Source organism: Erpetoichthys calabaricus, chromosome 17, assembly GCF_900747795.2.
Source record: "Erpetoichthys calabaricus chromosome 17, fErpCal1.3, whole genome shotgun sequence".
NCBI classification, from domain to species: Eukaryota; Metazoa; Chordata; class Cladistia; order Polypteriformes; family Polypteridae; genus Erpetoichthys; species Erpetoichthys calabaricus.
The window spans coordinates 92209344-92232755 of NC_041410.2; the positions used below are offsets into that span (position 1 = coordinate 92209344).

At 42.4% G+C, this 23412-nt stretch overlaps 1 protein-coding gene across 1 annotated transcript in view; it reads right to left on the minus strand.

Annotated features, from left to right (window-relative positions):
* Positions 1–23412, minus strand: part of cers3a (ceramide synthase 3a) — a 62414-nt gene that overhangs the window by 18400 nt on the left and 20602 nt on the right. Inside the window, 5 exon segments of the mRNA XM_028822631.2 lie at positions 1841–1898; positions 9235–9353; positions 15059–15176; positions 16742–16915; positions 20183–20278. Of these exon segments, the coding sequence (XP_028678464.1) occupies positions 1841–1898; positions 9235–9353; positions 15059–15176; positions 16742–16914 (468 nt within the window). The 5' untranslated portion in view covers position 16915; positions 20183–20278.

The window sequence follows — 23412 nt, forward strand, 5'->3', positions numbered from 1 at the left end:
TCTCTATAATAATATATATATACATACATATATATCTATATCTGACGCTGACGTCCGAGGTTCGATCCCTGAGAGGGGAGCAGAAGGGTGTGTAAGCCTGATGAGCCCAAATGAGGGTGAAACATGTGTTGCGTACTCTTTGCATTACTTGACAGTAAACTATATTATATATATATATATATCTATATCTATATATATATATATATATTATATATATATATCTATATCTATCTATATATATATATATCTATATATATATCTCTATTTATATATATATCTATATATATATATATATATATATATATATATATATAGATATAGATATATAGATATACAGATGAGATATAGAAGTCAATGTATGTATGTATGTGTGTGTGTATGTATGTTCCAGCTTCACTGCCGAGCAATTTTCATGAAACTTGGTTCACACGTTTCTCATTGGTTGACTAAAAATACTGTAGAGTTGAAATCAACCCTAATCCACCCCCTTTTGGGTAGGGTAGGGTTGTGGGGGGGGGGGGGGTTGACCTTGCGGTCTTGTACGCTATGCATGTTATCATCCAGTCGACACTTGGAACGACCACCAGAGGGCGAACTGGAGGAGACTGCCAGCTTTCTTTACATTTGAACACCACCACGCCCCTGTTGCTTCTGAAATTAAACAGAGTTGGCCTGTTCCGAGATGATAACAGATAAGACCGCAAGACAAGGACATTAGTGAGTCTTGTTTAAAAAAAAAAAAAAAACACTTTAAAAATAATTATATTTTTCTAAAACAATTAAACAAAAAAAAAAAAAAAACTACTTTATTTTCCTCCCGGGTAACGCTGGGTATTTCAGTTAGTAAATAAATAATCCGTAACATCAGTGAGTGTCCAGGGGAGGTTAACAGTCCAAATAAATATTTCCATAAAAATAAGTTTAAAACACAAGGGCGAACATTTTCTTTAGAAAAGCACGAGCCTGGGTGCTGCTTTCTAAAATCTGACGGTTTCCTGGCTTACCCTTTTTGGAGGAGACGTCCCATCAGCAGGGGAAGGCAACCCTTTGATCCCATTTGGGTTCCCGTTGCCAGTCCGCCGGCACGTACAGGGCATCGCACCGAGCTTTACTCCCTCCGACTCTCCCTCTGCCATTTCTCGACCTACCAGCCCCTTTGTGATTACTGAGCCCACCAGTGAGTTCTTTCTTTTTCATGATATTCCAGACAGTTGATCGAGGTCACCCAAAGGTTTTGTCTCCAATGGTTTTCTTCTTGTTTTTCAGCCTCGTGATGGCTTCTTTGACTTTCATTGGCATGGCTCTTGTCCTCATGTTGAACAATGGTAACTACAGAATCTAAAGCAAGCTGAGGTCTTTTATGAAGCCATGAAACCCACCTGAGGAATCAAATACCTGGGATACCAATTGTCGTAAACATCATGGTGCCCCTGAGAGGGATGTTCTGAAAATCTCAGACTTCAAGCAGTCGTTGCATGCAAGTGATATGCAACAAAATCCTTAATATGACAGTCTTAATAGCCCTGCCATTGCAGTGTCCTAAACTTTATGCTGCCTTAAAAGTGTGTGGGGGTGGTGGGGGACCACAGTGTGACTGAAATGTATGCAAATCCCCTTAAAAAGATTGCAATGAGCACTTTAAAATTTACAAATCAGACATTTCAGATGTGATTAAACTGTTGGGGTCGGGATCAACAAAAAAGTGGACTTTGTCCCAAACATTAGGAAGAAAGGTGCTGTAACTTCATAAGGTCAGTAAAATGCAATCAACTGATAAAAATATTAACATAAAGAAACAAAAGGGTGGAATGAACAACAGAGCACACTATGGATTACTCACGTCATACAGGGCGACTATTCCTCCAACAAATGCCAAAAGGTAAAATGCAAACCTCCAGCTGCAAAAGTAAAACACAAATGGCTATTAGAAAGTCTGTGATTCTTGTTTTTTTATTTATTTTTTTTTTAATTTATTTGATAACCCCCCCCCCCCCCCCCCCCAATACAGAGGAACTGCACATTCTTGTGACAAAAGTCCCCATTTTTAATAATGGGTATTCAGGCCACTGAAAGTCTAATAAGGATGCGTTCACACAGCCTGCTATTGCCCCCCTAAACAGGAGCTGCTTTGCCACAAATGTACTTTAAAAACACAAGAGGAGTGTAAATGAAAGGGGCTGACAAACTGGGAAGCTTCCGCTGTACATTCAGACTCCTTCACTTTTCTGACTTTTTGTTATGCGACAGCTTTGTGCTAAAATCATTTAAATTTATTCCCCCCCCCCCCCAATCTGCAGGCAACGCTCAATCCCCTACAAAGCAAAAACAGGATTTTAGAAAGTTTTGCCGATTTGTTAGAAATAAAAAGCTGAACTATCCCATTGACACAAAGTATTCAGCCCCTTTACGCAGTACTTTGTCGAAGTCCCTTGGGCAGCGATTCCAGCCTTTAAGTCTTTTTGGGTCTGACATGACAAGCTACACACACACGGATTTGGGGATTTTCTGTCATTTTTCGCCGCAGATCCCATCAGGCTCTCTCAGGTTATATGGAGACTATTGGTAGACAAGCAGTTTTTTGGTTTCTCCAGAGATGTTCGATTCGGTTCAAGTTCAGGCTCAGGATGAGCCATCAATGACATTCCTAGAGCTGTTCCTAAGGCACTCCTGTGTTGTCTTTGCCTTGTATCCTGTTGGAAGGTGAACCCTTCTGTCTAGTCTGGGGGTCCAGAGCAGAACTTCATTAAGGATCGCTCTCATTTTGCTCTGTTCAGCTTTCCCTTGACCACGACAGGTCTCCAAGTCCTTGATTATGCCTCCGCCATACACAGTTAGAATGGTATCAGGCGGGCGATTAGTGGTGCCTAGTTTCTTTCAGATGCGATGCTTAGAACAGAGACCTTTCAGTCCACCTGGATTTACTCTATAGATTTTCTCCAGCTCACTCAGGCTGAATGGAGTCTGTCGGTGGACAGCCATTTTCTGGCCTCTCCACTGATATTCAGTTGGGTACAAGTTTTAGCTTCTGCCTGGGCATCTGAAGGACATTCAAAGAGGTATCCCTAATCTACTCCTGTGCTGTTTTCACTTTGTCCTGTGGAAGGTCAACTTTTGACTCAGTCTGAGGTCCAGAGAACTTCATTAAGGAGATCTCTGGACTTTGCTCTGTTCAGCTTTCCCTGACTAGTCTCCCACACCCTGATGCTGCCACCACCATGCTTCACTGTTGGGATGGTACTGTACAGGTGATAAGTGGTGCCAGGTCTCCTCCAGACATGAGGCTAATCTTGGTTTCTTCAGAACAGAGAAAATTCCTTTTCATAGTCTGAGTGTCCATTAGGTGCTTTTTGGGAAACTCTAAGGCGGCTTATATGTGTCTTTTGCGGAGGAGAATCCTCCACATGACAACTCTGCTATAAAGCCCAGATTGGTGGTGTGTTGCAGTGACTGTTGTCCGTGTGGAAGTTTCTTGCATCTCACACATGTTCTCTGGAGCTCGGACAGAGTGAACATTGGGTTCTTGATCACCTCTCTTACCAAGGTTCGTCTCCAGAAGTGTTGTGGTTTTTCCAAACTTCCTCCATTTTAGAATTTTGAAGATCCCTGTGCTCTTTTGAACCTTGAATTCTGCAGATAGGCATGTCTTTGTAGGCTTCCCCAGATCTGAAGTCTCATCACAATCCTGTCTCTGAGCTCTGCAGGCAGTTCCTTTGACCTCACGGCTTGGTTTTTGCTCACTTGTGGGAAACTTCTATGGACTAGTGTGCACCTTCCCTAATCAGTCCAGTCAGCTGAACTGAACACAGGTGGACTCCAAACAAGGTGCAGAATGACCAGCGGTAGAATGGGACACACCTGAGCCAAAGCAAAGGGTCAACGGGAGATTTCAGTGGTTATGCATGTACATCAAAAGGGTCAACCTTCCAAGTTCCTCCCAGGTATGTAAGCAGTGCGGTGTAGTGGTTAAGGCTTTGGACTTGAAACCCTGAGGTTGTGGGTTCAAACTTTGTGACCAGAACAAGTCACTTGACCTGCCTGTGCTCCAATTGGAAAACTAAAAGAAATGCATAACCAATTATATCATAACTAGCTGTGCAAGCCCCCTGCTGTAAAAAGCCCGGGGTCCTAAAAACTACTGAAATCGTCAGGGAAAAAAAAAATTGAAATGCAGAGTCCTCCCCCCCTTGTCTATCAGCGGCTAAGAGAGTTTCTCTCTCCTCACAGGTTTCGTTTTGTCGATGTGCTTGCCTCGCTTGTGTATGAGTGGCTAAGTTAGTCTTTCGTCAGCAGAGTCGCTTTCTTTCAGCTTCATGCTGTAGCCTTGTACTTCTTTCTTCTTCCAACTTGTTAACTTGGGACCGCCTTGCCGGCTCTTTGAGCTTCATGCTGTAGCCTTCCAGGCTGGACAGACAGACACACACACTTGCAAGTAGTGCTGGGCGGTATACCGGTTCATACCGAAAACTGTTTTTTAATTTTTTTTACGATATGGATTTCTCTTATACCGCAACACCGGTTTAAATTGCCTAAACGACGTTCGGAACGTGGCACAGCAGGAAACTGTTTAAGTGGGGACCTTTTTCACTGCTCTTTCTTTCTTCTTTTTTCTTTGGTCCCTAGCTGGCGTTTGGTCTGGACCTGGTCCTAAGCCCGTACACTGCTGTGGGTGCCAATGGTTGTCGGATGTCATTTTGCAGGCGTTTCCATGCAAGGCGATCCATGGCGGCTGTTCTAGCCTCGTCGAGGCTGAGTCGATGGTTTCTGATATCGTCTTCGACCTGCTTGAGCCAGGTTTTCTTTGGTGCCGTTCTTTGGATTCTCCACTGGGTGGGTCGATCGCACCAGAGGAGTTTGTGTGGTAACCAGCTGCCTTCCATTCTGCAGACGTGACCAAACCACTGTAGTCGTCGTTGTTGAATTTGCTCCTCGATTGTTGGCTGCTGATCACCCCGGCGACGGAGTTCCTCATTTCGTATTCGGTCTCGGAGTGAAATTCGTAGGATTTGTCGCAGGTATCGCATTTGGAAGACCTTGAATTTGTTGAGGTCTTGCTTGAGCAGTGTCCACGTCTCAGATCCATAGAGGAGAATTGGCAAAATCAGAGTTTTGAAGAGTCGAATTTTGGTCTTGTTGGAGATATTGGTTTGCTTCTACAGGCACCACTTTAGGGAAGCAAATGCCGCGGTTGCATGACCAATTCGACTGTGGACCTCTACTGTGGACGCCACTTTCTTCTCCTGGACCAGCGACCCAAGGTATTTGAATTTTTGGACCTGCTCGATCTGCACACCATCGAGTTGCACATTTGTCTGCGATCTGTCTGTTGTCAGCACTTTCGTCTTGTCTATGTTTATTTTCAATCCATATGACTGGGCGATGTTGGCGATGTTGCAGAGGACGTCTGTGGCCTCCGCGTAGGCTTTTTCACTGCTACACCGCTAAACACAGATTTGTTGCAGTACGGCTCTTTTTCACTGCTACACCACCAAATAGTGGGCGGTGGCATAGGTATTCTGCGTGGTGAAAATGGACAGAGAGCATTCCGAAACTGAACTAAAAGTAAAGTTGAACATGTGATGAACAGAAGAACTTTTGCCGAAAAAAAGGAGTCACATCCGTCGCCTGGAGATACTTTAGTTTTAAAAGGTCAGATGTGTAAATACTGCTTCTATACTACTGGATAATACTGCAAGCCAAGTTGTACTTCTTTTTGTACTTGCTAGTGTATGTTTTGCTTGTATTCATTCTGCGATGTGCTATCGACCCGTTCAGAGATGGGCGCAACTCTGAATGGATGGTATAATTAAACATGTATAACAAAGATATTTTTAAAGTTCTGAACCCTCCGTCGGCTAAGTTAATAACTAGTTTTAATTTCACAAAGACGTTTATCGTGTGGTGATTAACACAAAGTATTTGATGTGCTGCATTAACTTGTGACGGGGTTTGAGCAAAATCTAGTAAATTAAACATTGATTTTAGGATGAAGTTTAGTTTACAACATTCTACTTTAATTCTAAAATAAACTGAGAATAAAATGGAAATGTCGACTTTAATCTTGACATAGTCAACATGTTGAATTTATTCTCGACATATAGTTTGTTTTTTTCTTCCGTGTCCATATTTTTTTTCTTCTTCACAGTGGCCCTAATGCACTTCCATAGGGCTATACCACAAACAGCATTATAAATGCAAGTTGCAGTTTTTATTATTTATGTATATAGCTTAGCTTGAAGCAAGGTCCATTTTAATGCAGTTTGCCTAAATGATGGTACAGTTGGTAAAGATGTCATGACATTGTCATCACCAAGATTGCACTTGTTTTATTTTATTTTAATTTGGTGAATACTGTGTAATGCACCTGGGCTTGAAGCCTTGAAGTAATGGTGCAACTATCAGTAATACTATTATGTGTTTTATTGTTATTATTTATTAGTTTAAATATTATGCAGTTTAATGATGGTAAAATTGTTTAAAAAGTCACTTTAACGTGTCAGTGGACAGAGATTGTTAACATTAACAGAAAGTGTAGTTGGTTTAAAAAAAAATTTACTATTTATTCCTTTTCTAAGACATATTCAGTGCAATACAACTTTTGACAAACACCTCTGGATATTTTACTAAGTCTAAATGCCTCTTTGGATGGTTGAAAATATGTTGTCAAAATCATAGTTTAAGCTTTTGCAAAATTTGTTCAATTAAAAGGTTCTATATTTTGACTGCATCTGTCATGCAATGTGATTCCTTCTCTTTAGTGCCACCCCCCTTGAAAACTATCACTTTATGGGGCCATGCAAACCTGGATTAATACTTGTGTGCACATTAAAATGTCTTTTTGTACGATGTACAATTCTCATAACAGTCTAATAGGTTATTCTTAGCCAGTCTACTGCAGTAATTGCAGTGGAAAATGTGGTTAACATTCACTCATGCATGGGGAAAAAAATACCGTCTAATACCGTGAAACCGGCAGAAGTTAGAAAAATACCGTGATATAGAATTTTGGTCATACCGCCCACCTCTACTTCCAAGCATAGACGTTTACAGTGATCCCTCGCTATATCGCGCTTCGCCTTTCGCGGCTTCACTCCATCGCGGATTTTATATGTAAGCATATTTAAATATATATCGCAGATTTTTTGCTGGTTCGCGGATTTCTGCGGACAATGGGTCTTTTAATTTCTGGTACATGCTTCCTCAGTTGGTTTGCCCAGTTGATTTCATACAAGGGACGCTATTGGCAGATGGCTGAGAAGCTACCCAACTTACTTTTCTCTCTCTCTTGCGCTGACTTTCTCTGATCCTGACGTAGGGGGTGTGAGCAGGGGGGCTGTTCGCACACCTAGACGATAGGGACGCTTGTCTAAAAATGCTGAAAGATTATCTTCACGTTGCTACCTTCTGTGCAGCTGCTTCCTGAAGCGACATGCTGCACCGTGCTTCGCATACTTAAAAGCTCGAAGGGCACGTATTGATTTTTGATTGAAAAACAAACTCTGTCTCTCTCTATCTCTCTCTCTTTCTCTGCTCCTGACGGAGGGGGTGTGAGCTGCCGCCTTCAACAGCTTTGTGCCGCGGTGCTTCGCATACTTAAAGCCCAAACAGCCCTATTGATTTGTTTGCTTTTCTCTATCTCTCTGACATTCTGTGCTCCTGATGCGCACTCCTTTGAAGAGGAAGATATGTTTGCATTCTTTTAATTGTGAGACGGAACTGTCATCTCTGTCTTGTCATGGAGCACAATTTAAACTTTTGAAAAAGAGACAAATGTTTGTTTGCAGTGTTTGAATAACGTTCCTGTCTCTCTACAACCTCCTGTGTTTCTGCGCAAATCTGTGACCCAAGCATGACAATATAAAAATAACCATATAAACATATGGTTTCTACTTCGCGGATTTTCTTATTTCGCAGGTGGCTCTGGAACGCAACCCCCGCGATGGAGGAGGGATTACTGTACATATAAGAATGTTGTAAGCCAAATAGGTAAATGTAAATGTAGTTCAACGCTGTTCCAAAAGGGGGCACTGCCACTAACTATGTTGGCTTCCCTTCACATACATTACCAAGAAACCACCCATTAAAGTCCAACTGACTCCACCCCTTCCAGTCCCTGAGCCATAAACGCGTGATCTCGCAGAAGGGGGCGCCACTTCAGGACTGTGCAACCAAAGAGACGGAGCTCCTCTATTGCCTAAGTGTAGTTACTTAGCCCTAATCTTTAAGGAGGCTATCATTTGTTGTTTAGTCGCCATCATACAATACGATTGTTGCCTTTATTATTATTTAAAGTAAATGGGGGCACCTGGCCTGGCGCCCCAACATTTATTTTGTCACAACCTGACATTCCCATGGACGACCAAGCAGTTTAGAATACGTTTGTAAAAAAAAAAAAAAAATTCTAATCCTGTTTTCTCCTTGTCATTCTGGGCTACGGATTGTTTTTAGACGAAGGAAAAATTAAAGTCCCAGACATAACATAATGTGAAAACAGGGAAAGGGTCTGAAGTAAATTTTCTCTGTTGTCTCTCCCCCACCCACCCCATTTGCCCGCTTTTTGCCCACATTTCCCTTTTAATGTCTAAACAGAATTTTGAACATAAGCACGTTAAAGGCAGCTGCGCAGTAATCTTAAGGACTCTTAATAGTTTAGGTCTAAAACGGTTCGTTGGATTAAAAGCAGCAGAAATGATTTGATTAGGCGGAATAAAGTGTTAGCATAAATATTACTTGAAAACGCTGCCCATTTGGAGGAGGCTTTCCACCTCATAAAGCGGAGTGTTGGCACACAATTTAGTGTATCATAAGACGCGACCTGTGCGGTGAGCGAACATAAAGCTGCAGCTCCCCAGCTGTGAGCACATGTTCAGCACGAAGAGAATAAAGAAACACCCCGGCTCGTCTCTGGAATTCTCTGGCTGGGGTCTGACCGGACAGCCTGCAGGTAATATGATCCGAGGCCAAACCGCCTCCAACTATAGGAAACAAGCACGTACCCAGGGGGGCAGTAATGGAGTGTTTTAATAGGTGTGGGGCCCTGTGAATGCATCAACCCCTTGGGGCTGGTGCGTTACAAAACGGCGGTAAGATGGAAGCCGATTGGCTCTTTTAAGATGGTCTACAGGCACAAGAGATCCGGTAAAAATGGAAATCTGATGTGCGATGCGAAAGAGAATATGTGGACACCATTCAGCCGGAACCATTCCTAAAAATGAAGTGCCTCAACCACTCATGTACCATGCTTCCTTGAACTTCTTCAGCAGTCCCGGCCGGTCCTGGTTTCGTCTTCTTCTAAACCACCGTTCCACTTGCCTCACTGTGCAGCTGCTCTTTTTTGACAGCCCTTCAATATCCGACTGTAAAAAAAGAGATGAATGTTATGTTAAGCAGACCCATCCATTATACAAGTCAATTAAGTATTATTTGGTATAGCACCTTTACATAAGCACTCTAGGTGTGTAGCACAAGAATATGACCTGTGGAACACGGAGTGTCCTGAGAAGTGTTAAAAGGGGCAGATTGATTAGTAGTCCTTTATTTTGAAATTTACTTTCTTAACCACCTGGGCACCACTGCCACCTTAGCAGAGGCTCATAAACCTTTGGTTCATCCTAAAGGGAGTCGTCAATAAACTACTATTATTTATTTAGCAGCCGCCTTTATCCAAGGCATCTTAGAAAGTTCTGATACATACAACAATGATTAGGAGGCGCAGACAGCAGAAGCAACAGAGAACAATCAAGCATAAGGCAGTAGAAGTACTACATATGGTACAAAAACAAACATCAGTAGCCTAAACTCTTTAGTCAGTACAACAGCAACTGTACTGCAGAAGAAACACTAAGAAGTTCCAAAATATTTCATGAAAAGGTGCATCTTCTAAAATGCCTAAACATCAGGTAATTGGGTGCAGCTCAAATGGCCAAAATTAGATCATTCCATAGCTATGGAGAAGCATTGTTCAGTCTTGGCACGTCTGGGAAGAGGTCAGCAGACAGCCGAACGGAGACTTCTTGAAGGGACATAAGGAGAGACCAAACACTGGAGATATCGAGGAGAAGAACCATTCAGAGATCCGTAGAGTTTTAAAGTGGACCTTGCAGCAACAGGAACACAGTGAAGATGCTGAAGCAGAGGAGCAGTAGGAGTGAAATGAGGAACAGAGAACACCAGCTGAGCAGATTTATTCTGGAGGTGGTCAGGAAATCTAATAGCAGTTGAAAGAAGCCCTACCAAGAGCATGGCAGTAGTCCAGCCAAGAGAGAACCTGTGCCTGAACGAGAAACTGCATGGCAGAACTACTGAGGAAGGGTTGAACCCTCTGAATATTACAAAGGAAGAAAAAACAGGATTAGATAAGAAATCTATTTGAAGGAATAAAGTGAGGAGTCTAGAGTCACTTCAATATTCCTGACTATGACTGATGATGAAAGGAGGACATCTTCAATGGCGATCCTGACGAAGGACAGCAGAGGGCATATACAAGATATCTGACTTTCTAAGGTTAAGTTTAAGGCCTGTGGAGAGTTTCTGTGGAGAAGAGAAGGCATTTAGAGCAAGAGACACAAATAGATCGATCAGGAAGGTAGGACTTGAATCTGTCCAAAGCAGGACCACAGATTCAGAGTTTACTGTATTACGAGAACAGCTAAGCAAGGAGTGGTTGACAGCATCGAAAGGCAATGAAAGGTCGAGAAGGATAAGGACAGAGGAAAGAGAAGCAACTCAAGAAGAGCATTTGTGACAGAAAGCAGTGTAGTCTTGGTAGAGTGACCCTTCTAGAATCCAGATTAAGGGAGATCTACTAGATTGTAGTTGGAGAGATAAGAGATATGTGCATTCTAAATTCTTGGGCAGGAATTGCAGAAGAAAGGCAGGATGGTAAAAATGGCAAAGAATTTCTTGAGAATCAGGATCACATGAGACTTCTTGAAATCAGTAGGGAAGATACCAAAGGTTAGTAAGGCCCAAAATGGATCATCACGCTAGAGAAACTTGCAATAATCAATTCAGTTGCATTTAGTTACACAACGTTTTTGAACACACTTAATTTTCATGGTCACAAAGGTGCTGAGGCTTAATGCATCGGGCACTAAACTGTAACCAGTCCTGGTTAGGTAGCCGGTCTATTAGGGTGATCACAAGCAACAAAAACAAAAGCCAGATCTGTACTCCACACTGCTCTGGATTCAAATGTGTAGACCTCACCACTTTAAAGCAGCTTAGCCTCAGGATTTTCACTTCCCTTAACAAATCCCCAAACTGCTACCTGAAGGCTGTGGCCTACATGGGCCTAACAAGGTCCTCTTACTTTAAAAGTGCAAAAAGCAAAGAATGTTGTAAACTTTACAAAAGTGTGCATACAAGGGAGAGAAACTGTAAAAACTCTGGCTTGTGAAGACAATTCATATAGGGAATTTGCTAACAAAAAATACCAAAACAGGAAAAAAAAAAAAAAAAAAAAGAGGGGAAACTAAGGGAAAAAGGAGTTGCCTAAAAGACACTCTGGTGATCAAAGTCCCAATATGCTATCCAAGAACAGAACAACAAACAGAATAAAAAAAAATCCAAAAAAACAGACATATAGTAATGCTCACTTTTAAAGTCCAAATGCAAGCCCAACACATTCTGACTAAGACTATAAAGCCAGGAGGAGGACCAATCAGCAGTGATGTCAAATGGCCCCGCCTCCTTTGGCTCCACCCACAAAGGACAAGATTAAATACATAAACACTATAGAAACAACATACAAACATGAAACAATACAAAATTAGCAAAAACCACCAAAAAACAAATACATGCCAGTGGGAAAACCCTGACTGTAAAGGCTCATTTATACTTCATGCTCAGAACGCGTACGTATCATGGCTGCCATGCGTTCCCAGCGTTCACTTGATGCGTCCTCCGAGCTGGTTCTCAGAAATTAACGCGACGTGTGTGTGAGTTGCAGTACCAGCAAAAGGTCGGGGGGCACAGTGTGCTAAAAGTTGGAATGTGACGTCAGAGTCTCTGTTTACTATCTACATGTGACAGAAAGCCTCTATGCGGATCCTATGGGATCGATGTGCGCGCTTCGATGTTTGATGAATGGTTCGATGTGGTGAAGCAAAATGCTAACATACAGATGTATTCGTGGGGCTTTTATATTCAAGAGTTGCATATTCCCGATCGTAATGACATAATACATTGTAAAAGTCTCACATACCGCCTTCTGTGCCGTCTTTTTTTCTGGGGCTTCCTCCTGACCTGACAGCAGCGGCAAACAGCAATAGATCACCACACAGAACACATTAAATGTATGATATTCCAACTCTCTGCACATTTAGAATCCTTAGATTTATACAGTGGAACCTCGGTTTGCGAGCAGAATTCGTTCCGGAAATGTGCTCGCAGTCCAAAGCACTCGTGTATCAAAGCAAATTTCCCCATAAGAAATAATGCAAACTCAGATGATTCGTTCCACAACCCAAAACTATTCATATAAAAATGATTAATACAAAATATAAAGTAAAAATACATAAAACAAATTAACCTGCACTTTACCTTTGAAAAGAATCACGGCCGGTGTGAGTGAGTTTCTAAACTCTTGTGGGATTCCACCCAACGGGGCGACACGCGGAAGAGCGTCCCAAAGCGATCGCAGTCTCCCAGCGCTGTAGCAGTTCGTCGTAAAAGCAAATCCAAAAAGATCGCGGACATGCTATAAGCGCCTGCCGTCAATGGATGATAGAAGAAACAAGGAATATTATAAATGCTCAGGCCACAGTACTACTTGGCCACGACCCTGCCTGACTGCTGTGTCTGTGTATAGGAGAGCGGCAGATCCCGCTACCATAAATAACCGCGCTGTTGCGGTTTCAAGCTGAATAAAGCTGGTGTTGCTAAAGTACCGAGACTCAGCTTCATGTTTTGAGGTGCAAGACGGGGACTCACACGTCACAGCACACACACACACACACACACAGTCACAATGCTGTAGTAAACAGTATACGCTCGTACGGATGTTGACTGTGTGAGTAAGGCACGCCGACTCCGGAGAATAGGAGATGATTACCCACAATCCCGCAGCGAGAGCGAGAGAGAGAGAGAGAGAGAGAGAGAGAGAGAAGAACCATCAGCTCAGTTTGATCACATGACACTCAGCAGACAGAGTAGACATACTACTCGTATTGCAAGACCTCGCTCGTTTATCAAGTCAAACTTTATTAAAACTTTTAGCTCGTTTTGCAAAACACTCGTAAACCAAGTTACTTGCTAACCGAGGTTCCACTGTTCTTGATATCACTTTCATGATGAAATGCATTAGCGTATGTTTGTTACACATTACAGATAAATCATTAATTTCATTTAAATAATGAATACTGTTAATGATTACACACATGGGGGTGACACGGTGGCAGAGCGGTAGCACTGCTGTCTCGCAGGGAGTCACGTCGCTGGCATTCCCTGCTTGGAGTTTACATGTTTTCCTGCTGGGTTTCAACACTGTGCTCCGGTTTCCTTCCAAAGACATGCAGACTTGGCGACTCTAAAATGTCACTACTGCATGCGTGTGTGTGTGTGTGTGTGTGTGTGTGTGGGCTTGTATTCACCTTGCGATGAGCTGGTGCCCCGTCTAGGGATTGCTTCTGCCTCGTGCTTGCTGGAATGGACACATCCCTGGATTGATGGATCTAATCATTAAACATCCTTTTCAGTAATACTGCGGTAAGGTGTCATTGGAATGTAATGGCTGTTCCAGGCAATTCACAGCACTACAAAGCCGAACCTGTTCTCACCGTGATAATATCTCACACTGCCACCTGGTGGAATCTTCCAGATTTACGTAAAGTACGCGCGCAAGTATAAACGGTAAAATGCTTGTGTAGCAGGAGCGTCCTCTGGAGCATGCGTCACGTGAAGTATAAACCTGGCCTAACACAACTACCATATTGTTACTCTTGACTTTGTGCCACGTAACACGGCATAACGTAACATTTTCTATACCCACCTAATGCTGAGCAGGGTTCATGGGAGGCTGCAGTCTATCCTTAGCAAAGCAGCTGCAATCCCTGGTGAGGGTGCCAGTCCATCACAGGGAAATCCCACCCGCACCAACGCCAATTTAGGAATGCCCATCCACATAAGCTGCATGTCTTTGGACTGTGAGAAGAAACTGAAGCTGGAGGAAACATGGGGAGAACATGCAAATTCCACAGAGGGAGGACCCGGGACTTGAACTCTAATCTCCTTACTGCAAGACAGCAGCGCTACCACTGCACCACCACGTGGCCTATGGCATGACATAACATTCTAACACCTGCTCAGGATTGTGGGGGACCAGACATGATCCCAGCAGCACTGTGTGTAAGGCAAGAAGCAGACATCATTATTCCAATGTGTAACCAGCATGGAATTCACCTTTTGAAGGCACTTTATGAAATACCCTTTGTTTATAATATTGCTGCTGTAAGGCATTCATTTAAATGGCATACATACTGTACAGTCCCTAAAAGATGTCAATTTTTTATTTTTTTAATTAATCAGATACTACCTTGTGAACGTTTTCAACTCCTAGACCAAAGCTCTTCAAAGCTGAGGCAACTTGCGTACAAGGTCAAGGCTACAAACTGGGGTCTTGAAGCAAGACATCCATCCCTAACCGTATTAAAAAGAGACCCTCTTCAAAAAGAAACTACTGAATTGTGAACGATAGTTATATCAAAAGTAATGAGTGGAGTGGAATTGCCATAAATGATTGTGTTAAGTGAACTGGTGATTCCACATTGGCCTTGTGTGAGCTGTGATGAGATGAAGGTCCATCCAGCCAAGCTCAGTTCCTGCCCTACGCTCAGTGCTGTCAGGATGAGCTCTACCTCCCCTGCATGCCCAAGCTCTTCACGCTTATTTCAGTTAGCTGAGGTTTTAATTAACTTGACCCCACTAAGCCCAAATTGAGCTTAATAAATGAAAATGAAGCAAGGATTGGCAACATGAAACCATGACAAGAAGTAAGGAGCACACTCAACTAAAGGTCTTCGGCTTTGCTAAGCAATACCGATTAAAAGGAGATTGGACGTACCTGTGAGGGCATTTTGGAGTGCCTGCTGTAGTATTTCTCCAGTACAGGATTATCAGCAGCTTTTCTTCTTACAGCATCTTTAATTCCAACTGCTTTCCCTATGGGTGCCGCCACATACCTGAAAGAGGCATGAATGCCACCTTAAAAAGTTAAACATCTATTGGAAAATGCAAACGAGAGAACAAAACACCCATTGGATGATTTAATGAAACTTGAGCTTTTTATACACTTGAAACAGAATGGGTGTGACAGGCATTGAAATCCAAGAGCCTAATCCCCAGCGAGATGTCGGCTTTGTCCAAGTGGGAGTAGACTCTGTGGAGCATGCAGATGAGAACATCCTCCACACTTGTATGCAGAGCACCTTCTACGACCAGCATGAACTGATTTGCCAATTAAGTGTATCTGTGCATATTTGTGGAGAGAGAACAACAGCCATGCCACCTGAACTTCAGGTGAGGTCATCCACCTGAAGCTAAGCCAGAAAGTACTTGGATGGGAGACCTTGGGTTGCTGCTGCAAGAAGTGTTGGACAGGCCAGCAGGAGGGTACTTACGCTGTGGTCTGAATGTGGATCCCAATGCCCCCACAGCATTGATTGATTGGGGGGGGTATGGGTACACTGTGCTATACAAATGGCACCGTCCTTCAGAGGAGACGTAAAACTGAAGTCCTGACTGTCTGTGGTCATTAAAGTCCCCTGGCCGTCCTTTGTGTAGAGCGGGGTGAATCCCGATCTCCAGGATAAATTGCCCACCACAGCCTGCTCATTTTGCCCCTCTAATCATCCAATGTCTCCAACTAGCTCTCTGTCACCACTTCACCACCTAGCAGCTTATGTGTGGGGAGTGTACTGGCGCAAAAAGTAATAATAATAATAATTCTTTGCATTTATATAGTGCTTTTCTCACTACTCAAAGTGCTCAACAATTGCAGGTTAAGGGCCTCGCTCAAGGACCCCAACAGAGCAGAGTCCCTATTGGCATTTACGGGATTCGAACCGGCAACCTTCAGATTGCCAGTGCAGATCCCTAGCCTCGGAGCCACCACTCTGCCCGTTAAAAAATTAAAATTAAAAAATGGCTGCCGTCACATCCTCCTGGTGGGTGCTGCACATTAGTGGTGAGAGCATCACTTTAAAGTGCTTTAAGTAGCAGGAAAAGCGGCATATAAAACGTAAAGAATCATTAATATCCACGCAGACATAGAAATGATATTCAAACTCCATACAGACCATACTTGAGCTGGGGAACTGAGCCAACATATTTTGTAAAAATTATATAAAAATGTTTAACATTAGAGCGCAATTTGGCATTTTTATTCAGTCTGTACAGCTCTTTGCTGTTGTTAAATGTGCTTTATAAATAAATCTGAATTTGACAAAGCAGTGGTTAACTTAAATAAGAGGAGGCAAGTTAAGTGGTTTTCAAATGTTCTTATAACGCCTTTCACAGTGACCACTAAGGCAAAATGTTTAAGAAAGTAATCTTTAATTTAAATGAGAGCAGGCAACGGCAAATATAAATCTACAAAGCCTGGTTCAAGCTTCACGGCCTCAACAGAAATACCTGTTGCCATAAGTCACAGACTCGGGTTGCCACTTCAGATGCTCACCCTCCAAATGTTTCAGCTGCTGTAGGTGTTAAACCTTTAAGCATTTTTGATGGCACAACTGTTACTCACCGTTCAAAAAAGTATCTCAATACCATAAACACCACGGCATATGGCAAGGTGACGTACAGGTGGGACACCTTAGCATAGGTATGGCCTTTGTCGTCATCAAAATCCGACCAAGTCAGATTTTCTGGAAACCACAGTCTCTCCCACCAAAACCATTCTGCTAACACTTGTAGCATCCTGAAAAACACCAAAGGAAATGCGATTAAAACAAAAGACACTTCAGAATAAAAAGGGCAAACTCATAAAATACCACCTTTGTTATAATGGCTGCATCAACAGTCAGCTTCACTGGACTTCATCAACAGCTTTCAGCCCACTACTTCCAAGACATCTTGAAAAGTAACTGGAGCATTAGGAGCGCCAAAGGGCAGCAAGATAAATGTATTTCACGCTTAAGTGTGCTGAACTATGCATCTTTAGGAGTGCCCCTCGGTGCCAGCGCACTTTGTCAGCTGCGGATGGAACAAAGCAAACTTGCCGATGGTGAAGGGGCGAGTGCCGTCTATACCATGAAGCTCAACACTGCCTGTTGGCTGTGCCAACACACTTAGTGCTATTTAGCCTGGTGAGTTTTGTCAGTGCCAGCACACCTAACAACTGTCCCCTAAGTGGGCTTAATGCCAGATACCACGAGGAGCACCCTATATACAGTATGCTCAGTTTTACTACCTATTCTGGTCAAGGCTCGATTAACCATTAAAGCAAAACAAGTCTTTGCTTAGGGCATCGAGGGAAGAAGGGCACCACAGAAAAATCCAGCAATGGGACCTATCATGGACTATATGGTGCAAAACTGCAAATGGTGCAGCTGAACCAGCTCCACAAAAAGGGGATCCCATATTGAATGAAAAAATTAGATTTTTATATATAATACATATATACTTTATATTTCTTAAATAAATTTAAGGTTGCAGGAAACGGGAGCCAATCCTGGTAGCACTTGGTACACAATGACCCTGGATTGGGGTGTCAGTCACCACAGGGCATGCCCATTTCACACACACACATATTATATATATATATATATATATATATATATATATATATATATATATATATATATATATATATACACACATATATACACACAATGTGTGTATATACACACACACATTAATCCAACAGTAATTATTGATGTTAATGACATATATTAATTTATTTATGTATTAATCTTGGGAATACAACAAAATTAGAATCTGGTAATTGCCACACTGACCACCGAGGCTCACGTGATTGTCCTCGTCTTGGTCACGTCAGCTGTCCCATTCAGTCATCCAGAGAGAGAGAGTGCAGCGCAGAATTGCCTGACGTATAATTGTCAAACATGTACGATAATTTCATGGCATGTACAATAATACATAGCATGCCATTATCGTCCACATTTTGTTAGATAATTTTATATGAAAACAGATATTTTTAATGCCATGTGTTTTGAATTTACACACAGAGATTCCCCTTATTACTCTACACCCATATCAATAGATAGAGCCCTGTATAAGCATTTTCATTTTGAAAAATATATTTTTTTTTTTTTACAGCTTATTATTTTTTATATTTTGAATTAGACACATATGGGGTCACTGAAATCGAAGTGCTTAGGGTCTCTATAGGTCTTCTTCTGGCCCGGACTCCTTTTCTAGCCTCTTTCTCCGCTGCATGCCTTCCATTGTCTGAAATCGGTGAACCTCGGTAACAAATTTGCGCTTCCCGTTCATTTTTCAACTACAGTATTTTCTCCTCTTCTCTTGAGCCTCCTTTATTTCATCATCAGTGTTCAGATTGGCTTAATGATACAAAGCGAGTCCACCGTAGCAATTACTTTGCAGGCTTAAGGCTTTTTGCAGAACAGAAAAACCAATATTGAAAGCAGTTAGGTTCCTCAAGGGGCCATCGACTTTATCTTGGTCTCAAAACTGTAATATTTGAACACAGGGACATTTATGAACAAGAAGAGGCCCTTTGCTACCTCCAGCTTGTTTGTTTTTTTTTTCTTCCCCATACATAAACTGTCCCAGTGTGCCATTCATTCTGGGCCTTATCCACTTAATCGACGTGACTAGGGAGTTTGTCTTCAATTCGCTACTCTTCTCTGTATCAAGATGTCATGCTGAATGCACGTTTCCCTTTGGTCTGCACGACTGGTTTTTCCTAAATTAGCAAGAAGAATTCTACAAAGCTGTTAGGATTATTTTTCTTTTTTTAAAAAAAAGACTGAAATTCTTGCACCATCTGGTGGTTAACCTAAGGAACTTCAGCCTATGAATGGGCAACTTCAAATTTATATTTCATACTAATTTTCACTCAGTGTATAGATTATTAGGAAGACCTGTACATGTCCACATCAAAAACCAGAATGGGAAATGAATGTGATCTCAATGATTTCAACCATGGAGTGATTGTTGGTGCCTGACCGACTGCTTTGGGTATTTCTATAACCAATTTTCATACACAACAGTCTGTAAAGTTTGTTCAAAATGGTGCAAAAAACATCCAGTGAGCGGCACCTCTGTGGTCAGAAACTCCTTTTTCTGAAAAGCATCTCGGAATGAACACGGGCTACAACACCAGAGGACCATGTCGGGTTCCACTCCGGTCAGCCAAGTACAGATAGCCGAGGCTGCAGTGGACACATGCCCACCAAAACCGGACAACTAAAGAATGGAAAAAAAAAAAAAAAAAAAAAACATACAGTGTGTGGTGGCACACAAATGGTAGGGTTGGAATTTGGTGCCAACAGCATGCAGCCAATGGTGTAGGGAATGTTTTCTTGGCATAATTTGGCTGCGTCAATACCAAATCAATCATCAGTTGAATGCGACGGTCTGAGTATTGTTGCCGATCGTGTGAGTCCCTTCATGGCCACAATTGGCCCATCCTATAATCACTGTTACCAACATGACAATGCACCATGACACAAAGCAAACTGTGTGCCCCATTAATGGTTGGTTGGTTTCATTTCATCACCAGGAGTGGCTCCAGGTACCCCATGTCCTTAATTAATTAAAGCAGGTTTGAGAAGGTTACACTTCATTGCTATAGCACAGCACATTGCAAGAAGAGTGAATTAATGCTGCGCTGAGAGCCTCAAAATTCTGAACTACTAAAAACAGAAATAAATATTGCAATTAGGCTCTGCATTCTTCTCACCTATTACACTGTTTAAGTGTCTGGTGGTCATTAGCAAGCTACTCATAGTGAGTGGAATGATGAAAGGCGCTAACTGCTCTAAATTACCAGCATTGAATTATCTGTGAAAGCGAATCTTCTCAGTAGAGTATGCTAAAGCGAGCGGGGCGGAGAAGGACTCCTCCACAACTAAAAAGTGAACGCAGACCCACATTACCAATAGTGGAGATTTGGGAATGTGCTGCTGCAGCATCTCTCAGCAGGAGGACGTGCAACCATCCACCTTACTGAGCTAACAAAACCGAGGTGTCCACATACCTCAACTGATGACTACAGCTGGTCGGGAAAGTCCTTCTGTCTTCTGGTTTTCAGCTCAAATCTGAATCTGGACACTCCGCTATCAATGGGATCGATCTGAGAAGTTGAGTAACAAAAAATACACAATAATAAAAAACAATGAAGTCACTTAGGAAAACAAACATAAAAGTAAGCAAAATAGACCTGCATATATGGAGATAATGTCTACATATACACAGACGATCGATAGATACTTTATTAATCCCAAGGGGAAATTCACATACTCTAGCAGCAGCATACTGATACAAAAAACATATATACATACATATATATACACACACACACACACATATACATATATATACACACACATATACATACACACACACACACACACACACACATACATACACACATTTTATATATAATTCGCTAGCCTACTCACTCATGTCCGTCCGAAACCGAATGCGCAGTCGCCTTCTGCGCAGCTGCCCGAAAAACCTTCCGAGACCGACATCGCGGCAGGCAGCGGATTTACGGCAGCGAAAATTCAAAGAGAAAGGCAACTTCGATTAAAGTTCTAGAGGCCTGAAAGGCGATTTCGACTACAGCTCGAGGCCTAATTACGCATTCATTCAATACACCTATATCAGGTTTGTGGTGCTTATACTTCCACTCGTGCCCGTTTCATCTTATTGTCGAAATGGGCTCTTTGTGTAGTATATACATATACACACACACATTATATTATTATATATATATATATATATATATCACATATATACATACACACACACACACACACTATTTATCATACATACATTGACACACACACACACACACACACACAATCATATTATATATCAATAATGTGTATGTCTATCTGACGGGAAGGCCACAGTTTGTGCGGCTACAAGGCTCTCTGTCCGATACCGTGCTGTGTGGCACTGGTCCTCCACAAGGGACAGTTCTGTCACCATTCCTCTTCACCCTGTACAGTACAGATTTTAGTTACAACACAGAGGGCTGCCATCTGCAGAAATCCTCCGATGACTCTGCAATAGTTGGTAGTATCAGACATGGAGACAGGACGGAATACAGGAAAGGAGGTGGACAGGTTTGTTGACTGGTGTGAGCTGAATCAACTGCAGATCAACACCTGTAAAACTAAAGAACTGGTAGTTGATTTAAGAAGATCGCAATCTCCAGCCACTCCCCTGTCTATTAGGGGTGTGGAGGTGGAGATTGTTGAGGAGTACAAGTATCAAGGGGTACATATGAGCAATAAGCTAGACTGGTCCAGGAACTCACTGACAATATACAAGAAGGGTCAAAGTAGGCTGTATTTCCTACGCAAGCTCAGATCTTTTAGTGTCCGCAACACTATGCTGCAGATGTTCTATAACAGCGTGGTGGCCAGTGTCATTTTCTTCGCTGTGGCATGCTGGGGGAGCAGCATGAAAGTGGCAGACATCAGGAGACTAAAACTAATTCAGAAGGCTGCCTCTGTGGTAGGAGAGAAACTGGACAGCTTGGAAACTGGCTGATCAGAGAATGCTGTCTATGCTTTGGTCTATTATTGACAATGCTAATCACCCACTTCATAGTGTTGTCGTTGGACAGAGGAGCATTTTCAGCAGTACACCGACCAGCATCAAGCGCTCCACTGAACAGCACAGAAAATCCTTCCTCCCCACAGTCATCAGACTCTAGAACTCCTTTTCCGGTCTCTCACCCACACTTTAAGCTATTACCCTTTTTTCTTTATTGGATATCCAAGTACATTTTTTCAAGTGCTTGAAATGTGCAACATACTATCTGTTCTTGTGCAATAAATTGTCTGCTCTTCACATGAGAATAACCTTATTTGTTCTCAAAATGTGCAATATTAACTTAAGGTGCAACACTCTGTACTTTAGTTTGATACTTAACATTTATTATACTTTATTATATTTACATGATTACTTTTCTACGTGCTGTTAGTATAACATGTCCCTTGTCTGTTGTTAAGTTGTAACAGGAGTAATTTCCTTTGAGATTAATAAAGTTTTCTGATTCCAATTATATTGTTTTTGTTATTATATTGTACACACATACATATCTCTCTATTATAATGAAAAAATACTGGGATGAGATGTGACTTTTTCAGAGAGATACTTTCACGTCCTGTGAGACGAGACTTTGTGCCAAGAGATTTAACCAGGCCTTGGGCCGGAAATAAAAAACAAAGTAGATGACAAAGTAGAACGTTGTAAAGAATTCAAAAACGTTGGCGCGATACACATGCAGAGCAGGTTATATATTATATATACACATACATACATACATACACACACATACATACATATACACACACACACACACACACACACACACACACTTAGTCCCAAAGGTATCACTTCCTAGTGAGCTGAATGACTTTCGGCCTGTTGCTCTGACATCACATGTGATGAAGACCATGGAGAGGCTGCTGCTTCACCACCTTAGGCCACAGGTTCAACACGCCCTTGACCCTCTGCAGTTTGCATATCAGGAGAAGGTGGGAGCGGAAGATGCCATCATCTATATGCTACACCGATCCCTCTCTCACTTGGACAGAGGCAGTGGTACTGTAAGAATTATGTTTCTAGACTTCTCTAGTGCCTTCAACACAATCCAACCTCTGCTCCTTTGGGACAAGCTGACAGAGATGGGATTAGATTCATACCTAGTGGCATGGATCGTGGACTATCTTAAAGACAGACCTCAGTATGTGCGTCTTGGGAACTGCACGTCTGACATTGTGGTCAGCAACACAGGAGCGCCACAAGGGACTGTACTTTCTCCGGTCCTGTTCAGCCTATATACATCGGACTTCCAATACAACTCGGAGTCCTGCCACGTGCAAAAGTTCGCTGACGACACTGCTATCGTGGGCTGAATCAAGAGTGGGCAGGAGGAGGAGTATAGGAACCTCATCAAGGACTTTGTTAAATGGTGCGACTCAAACCACCTACACCTGAACACCAGCAAAACCAAGGAGCTGGTGGTGGGTTTTAGGAGGCCCAGACCCCTCATAGACCCTGTGATCATCAAAGGTGACTGTGTGCAGATGGTGCAGACCTATAAATATCTGGGAGTGCAGCTGGATGATAAATTAGACTGGACTGCCAATACTGATGCTCTGTGCAAGAAAGGACAGAGCTGACTATACTTCCTTAGAAGGCTGGCGTCTTTCAACATCTGCAATAAGATGCTGCAGATGTTCTATC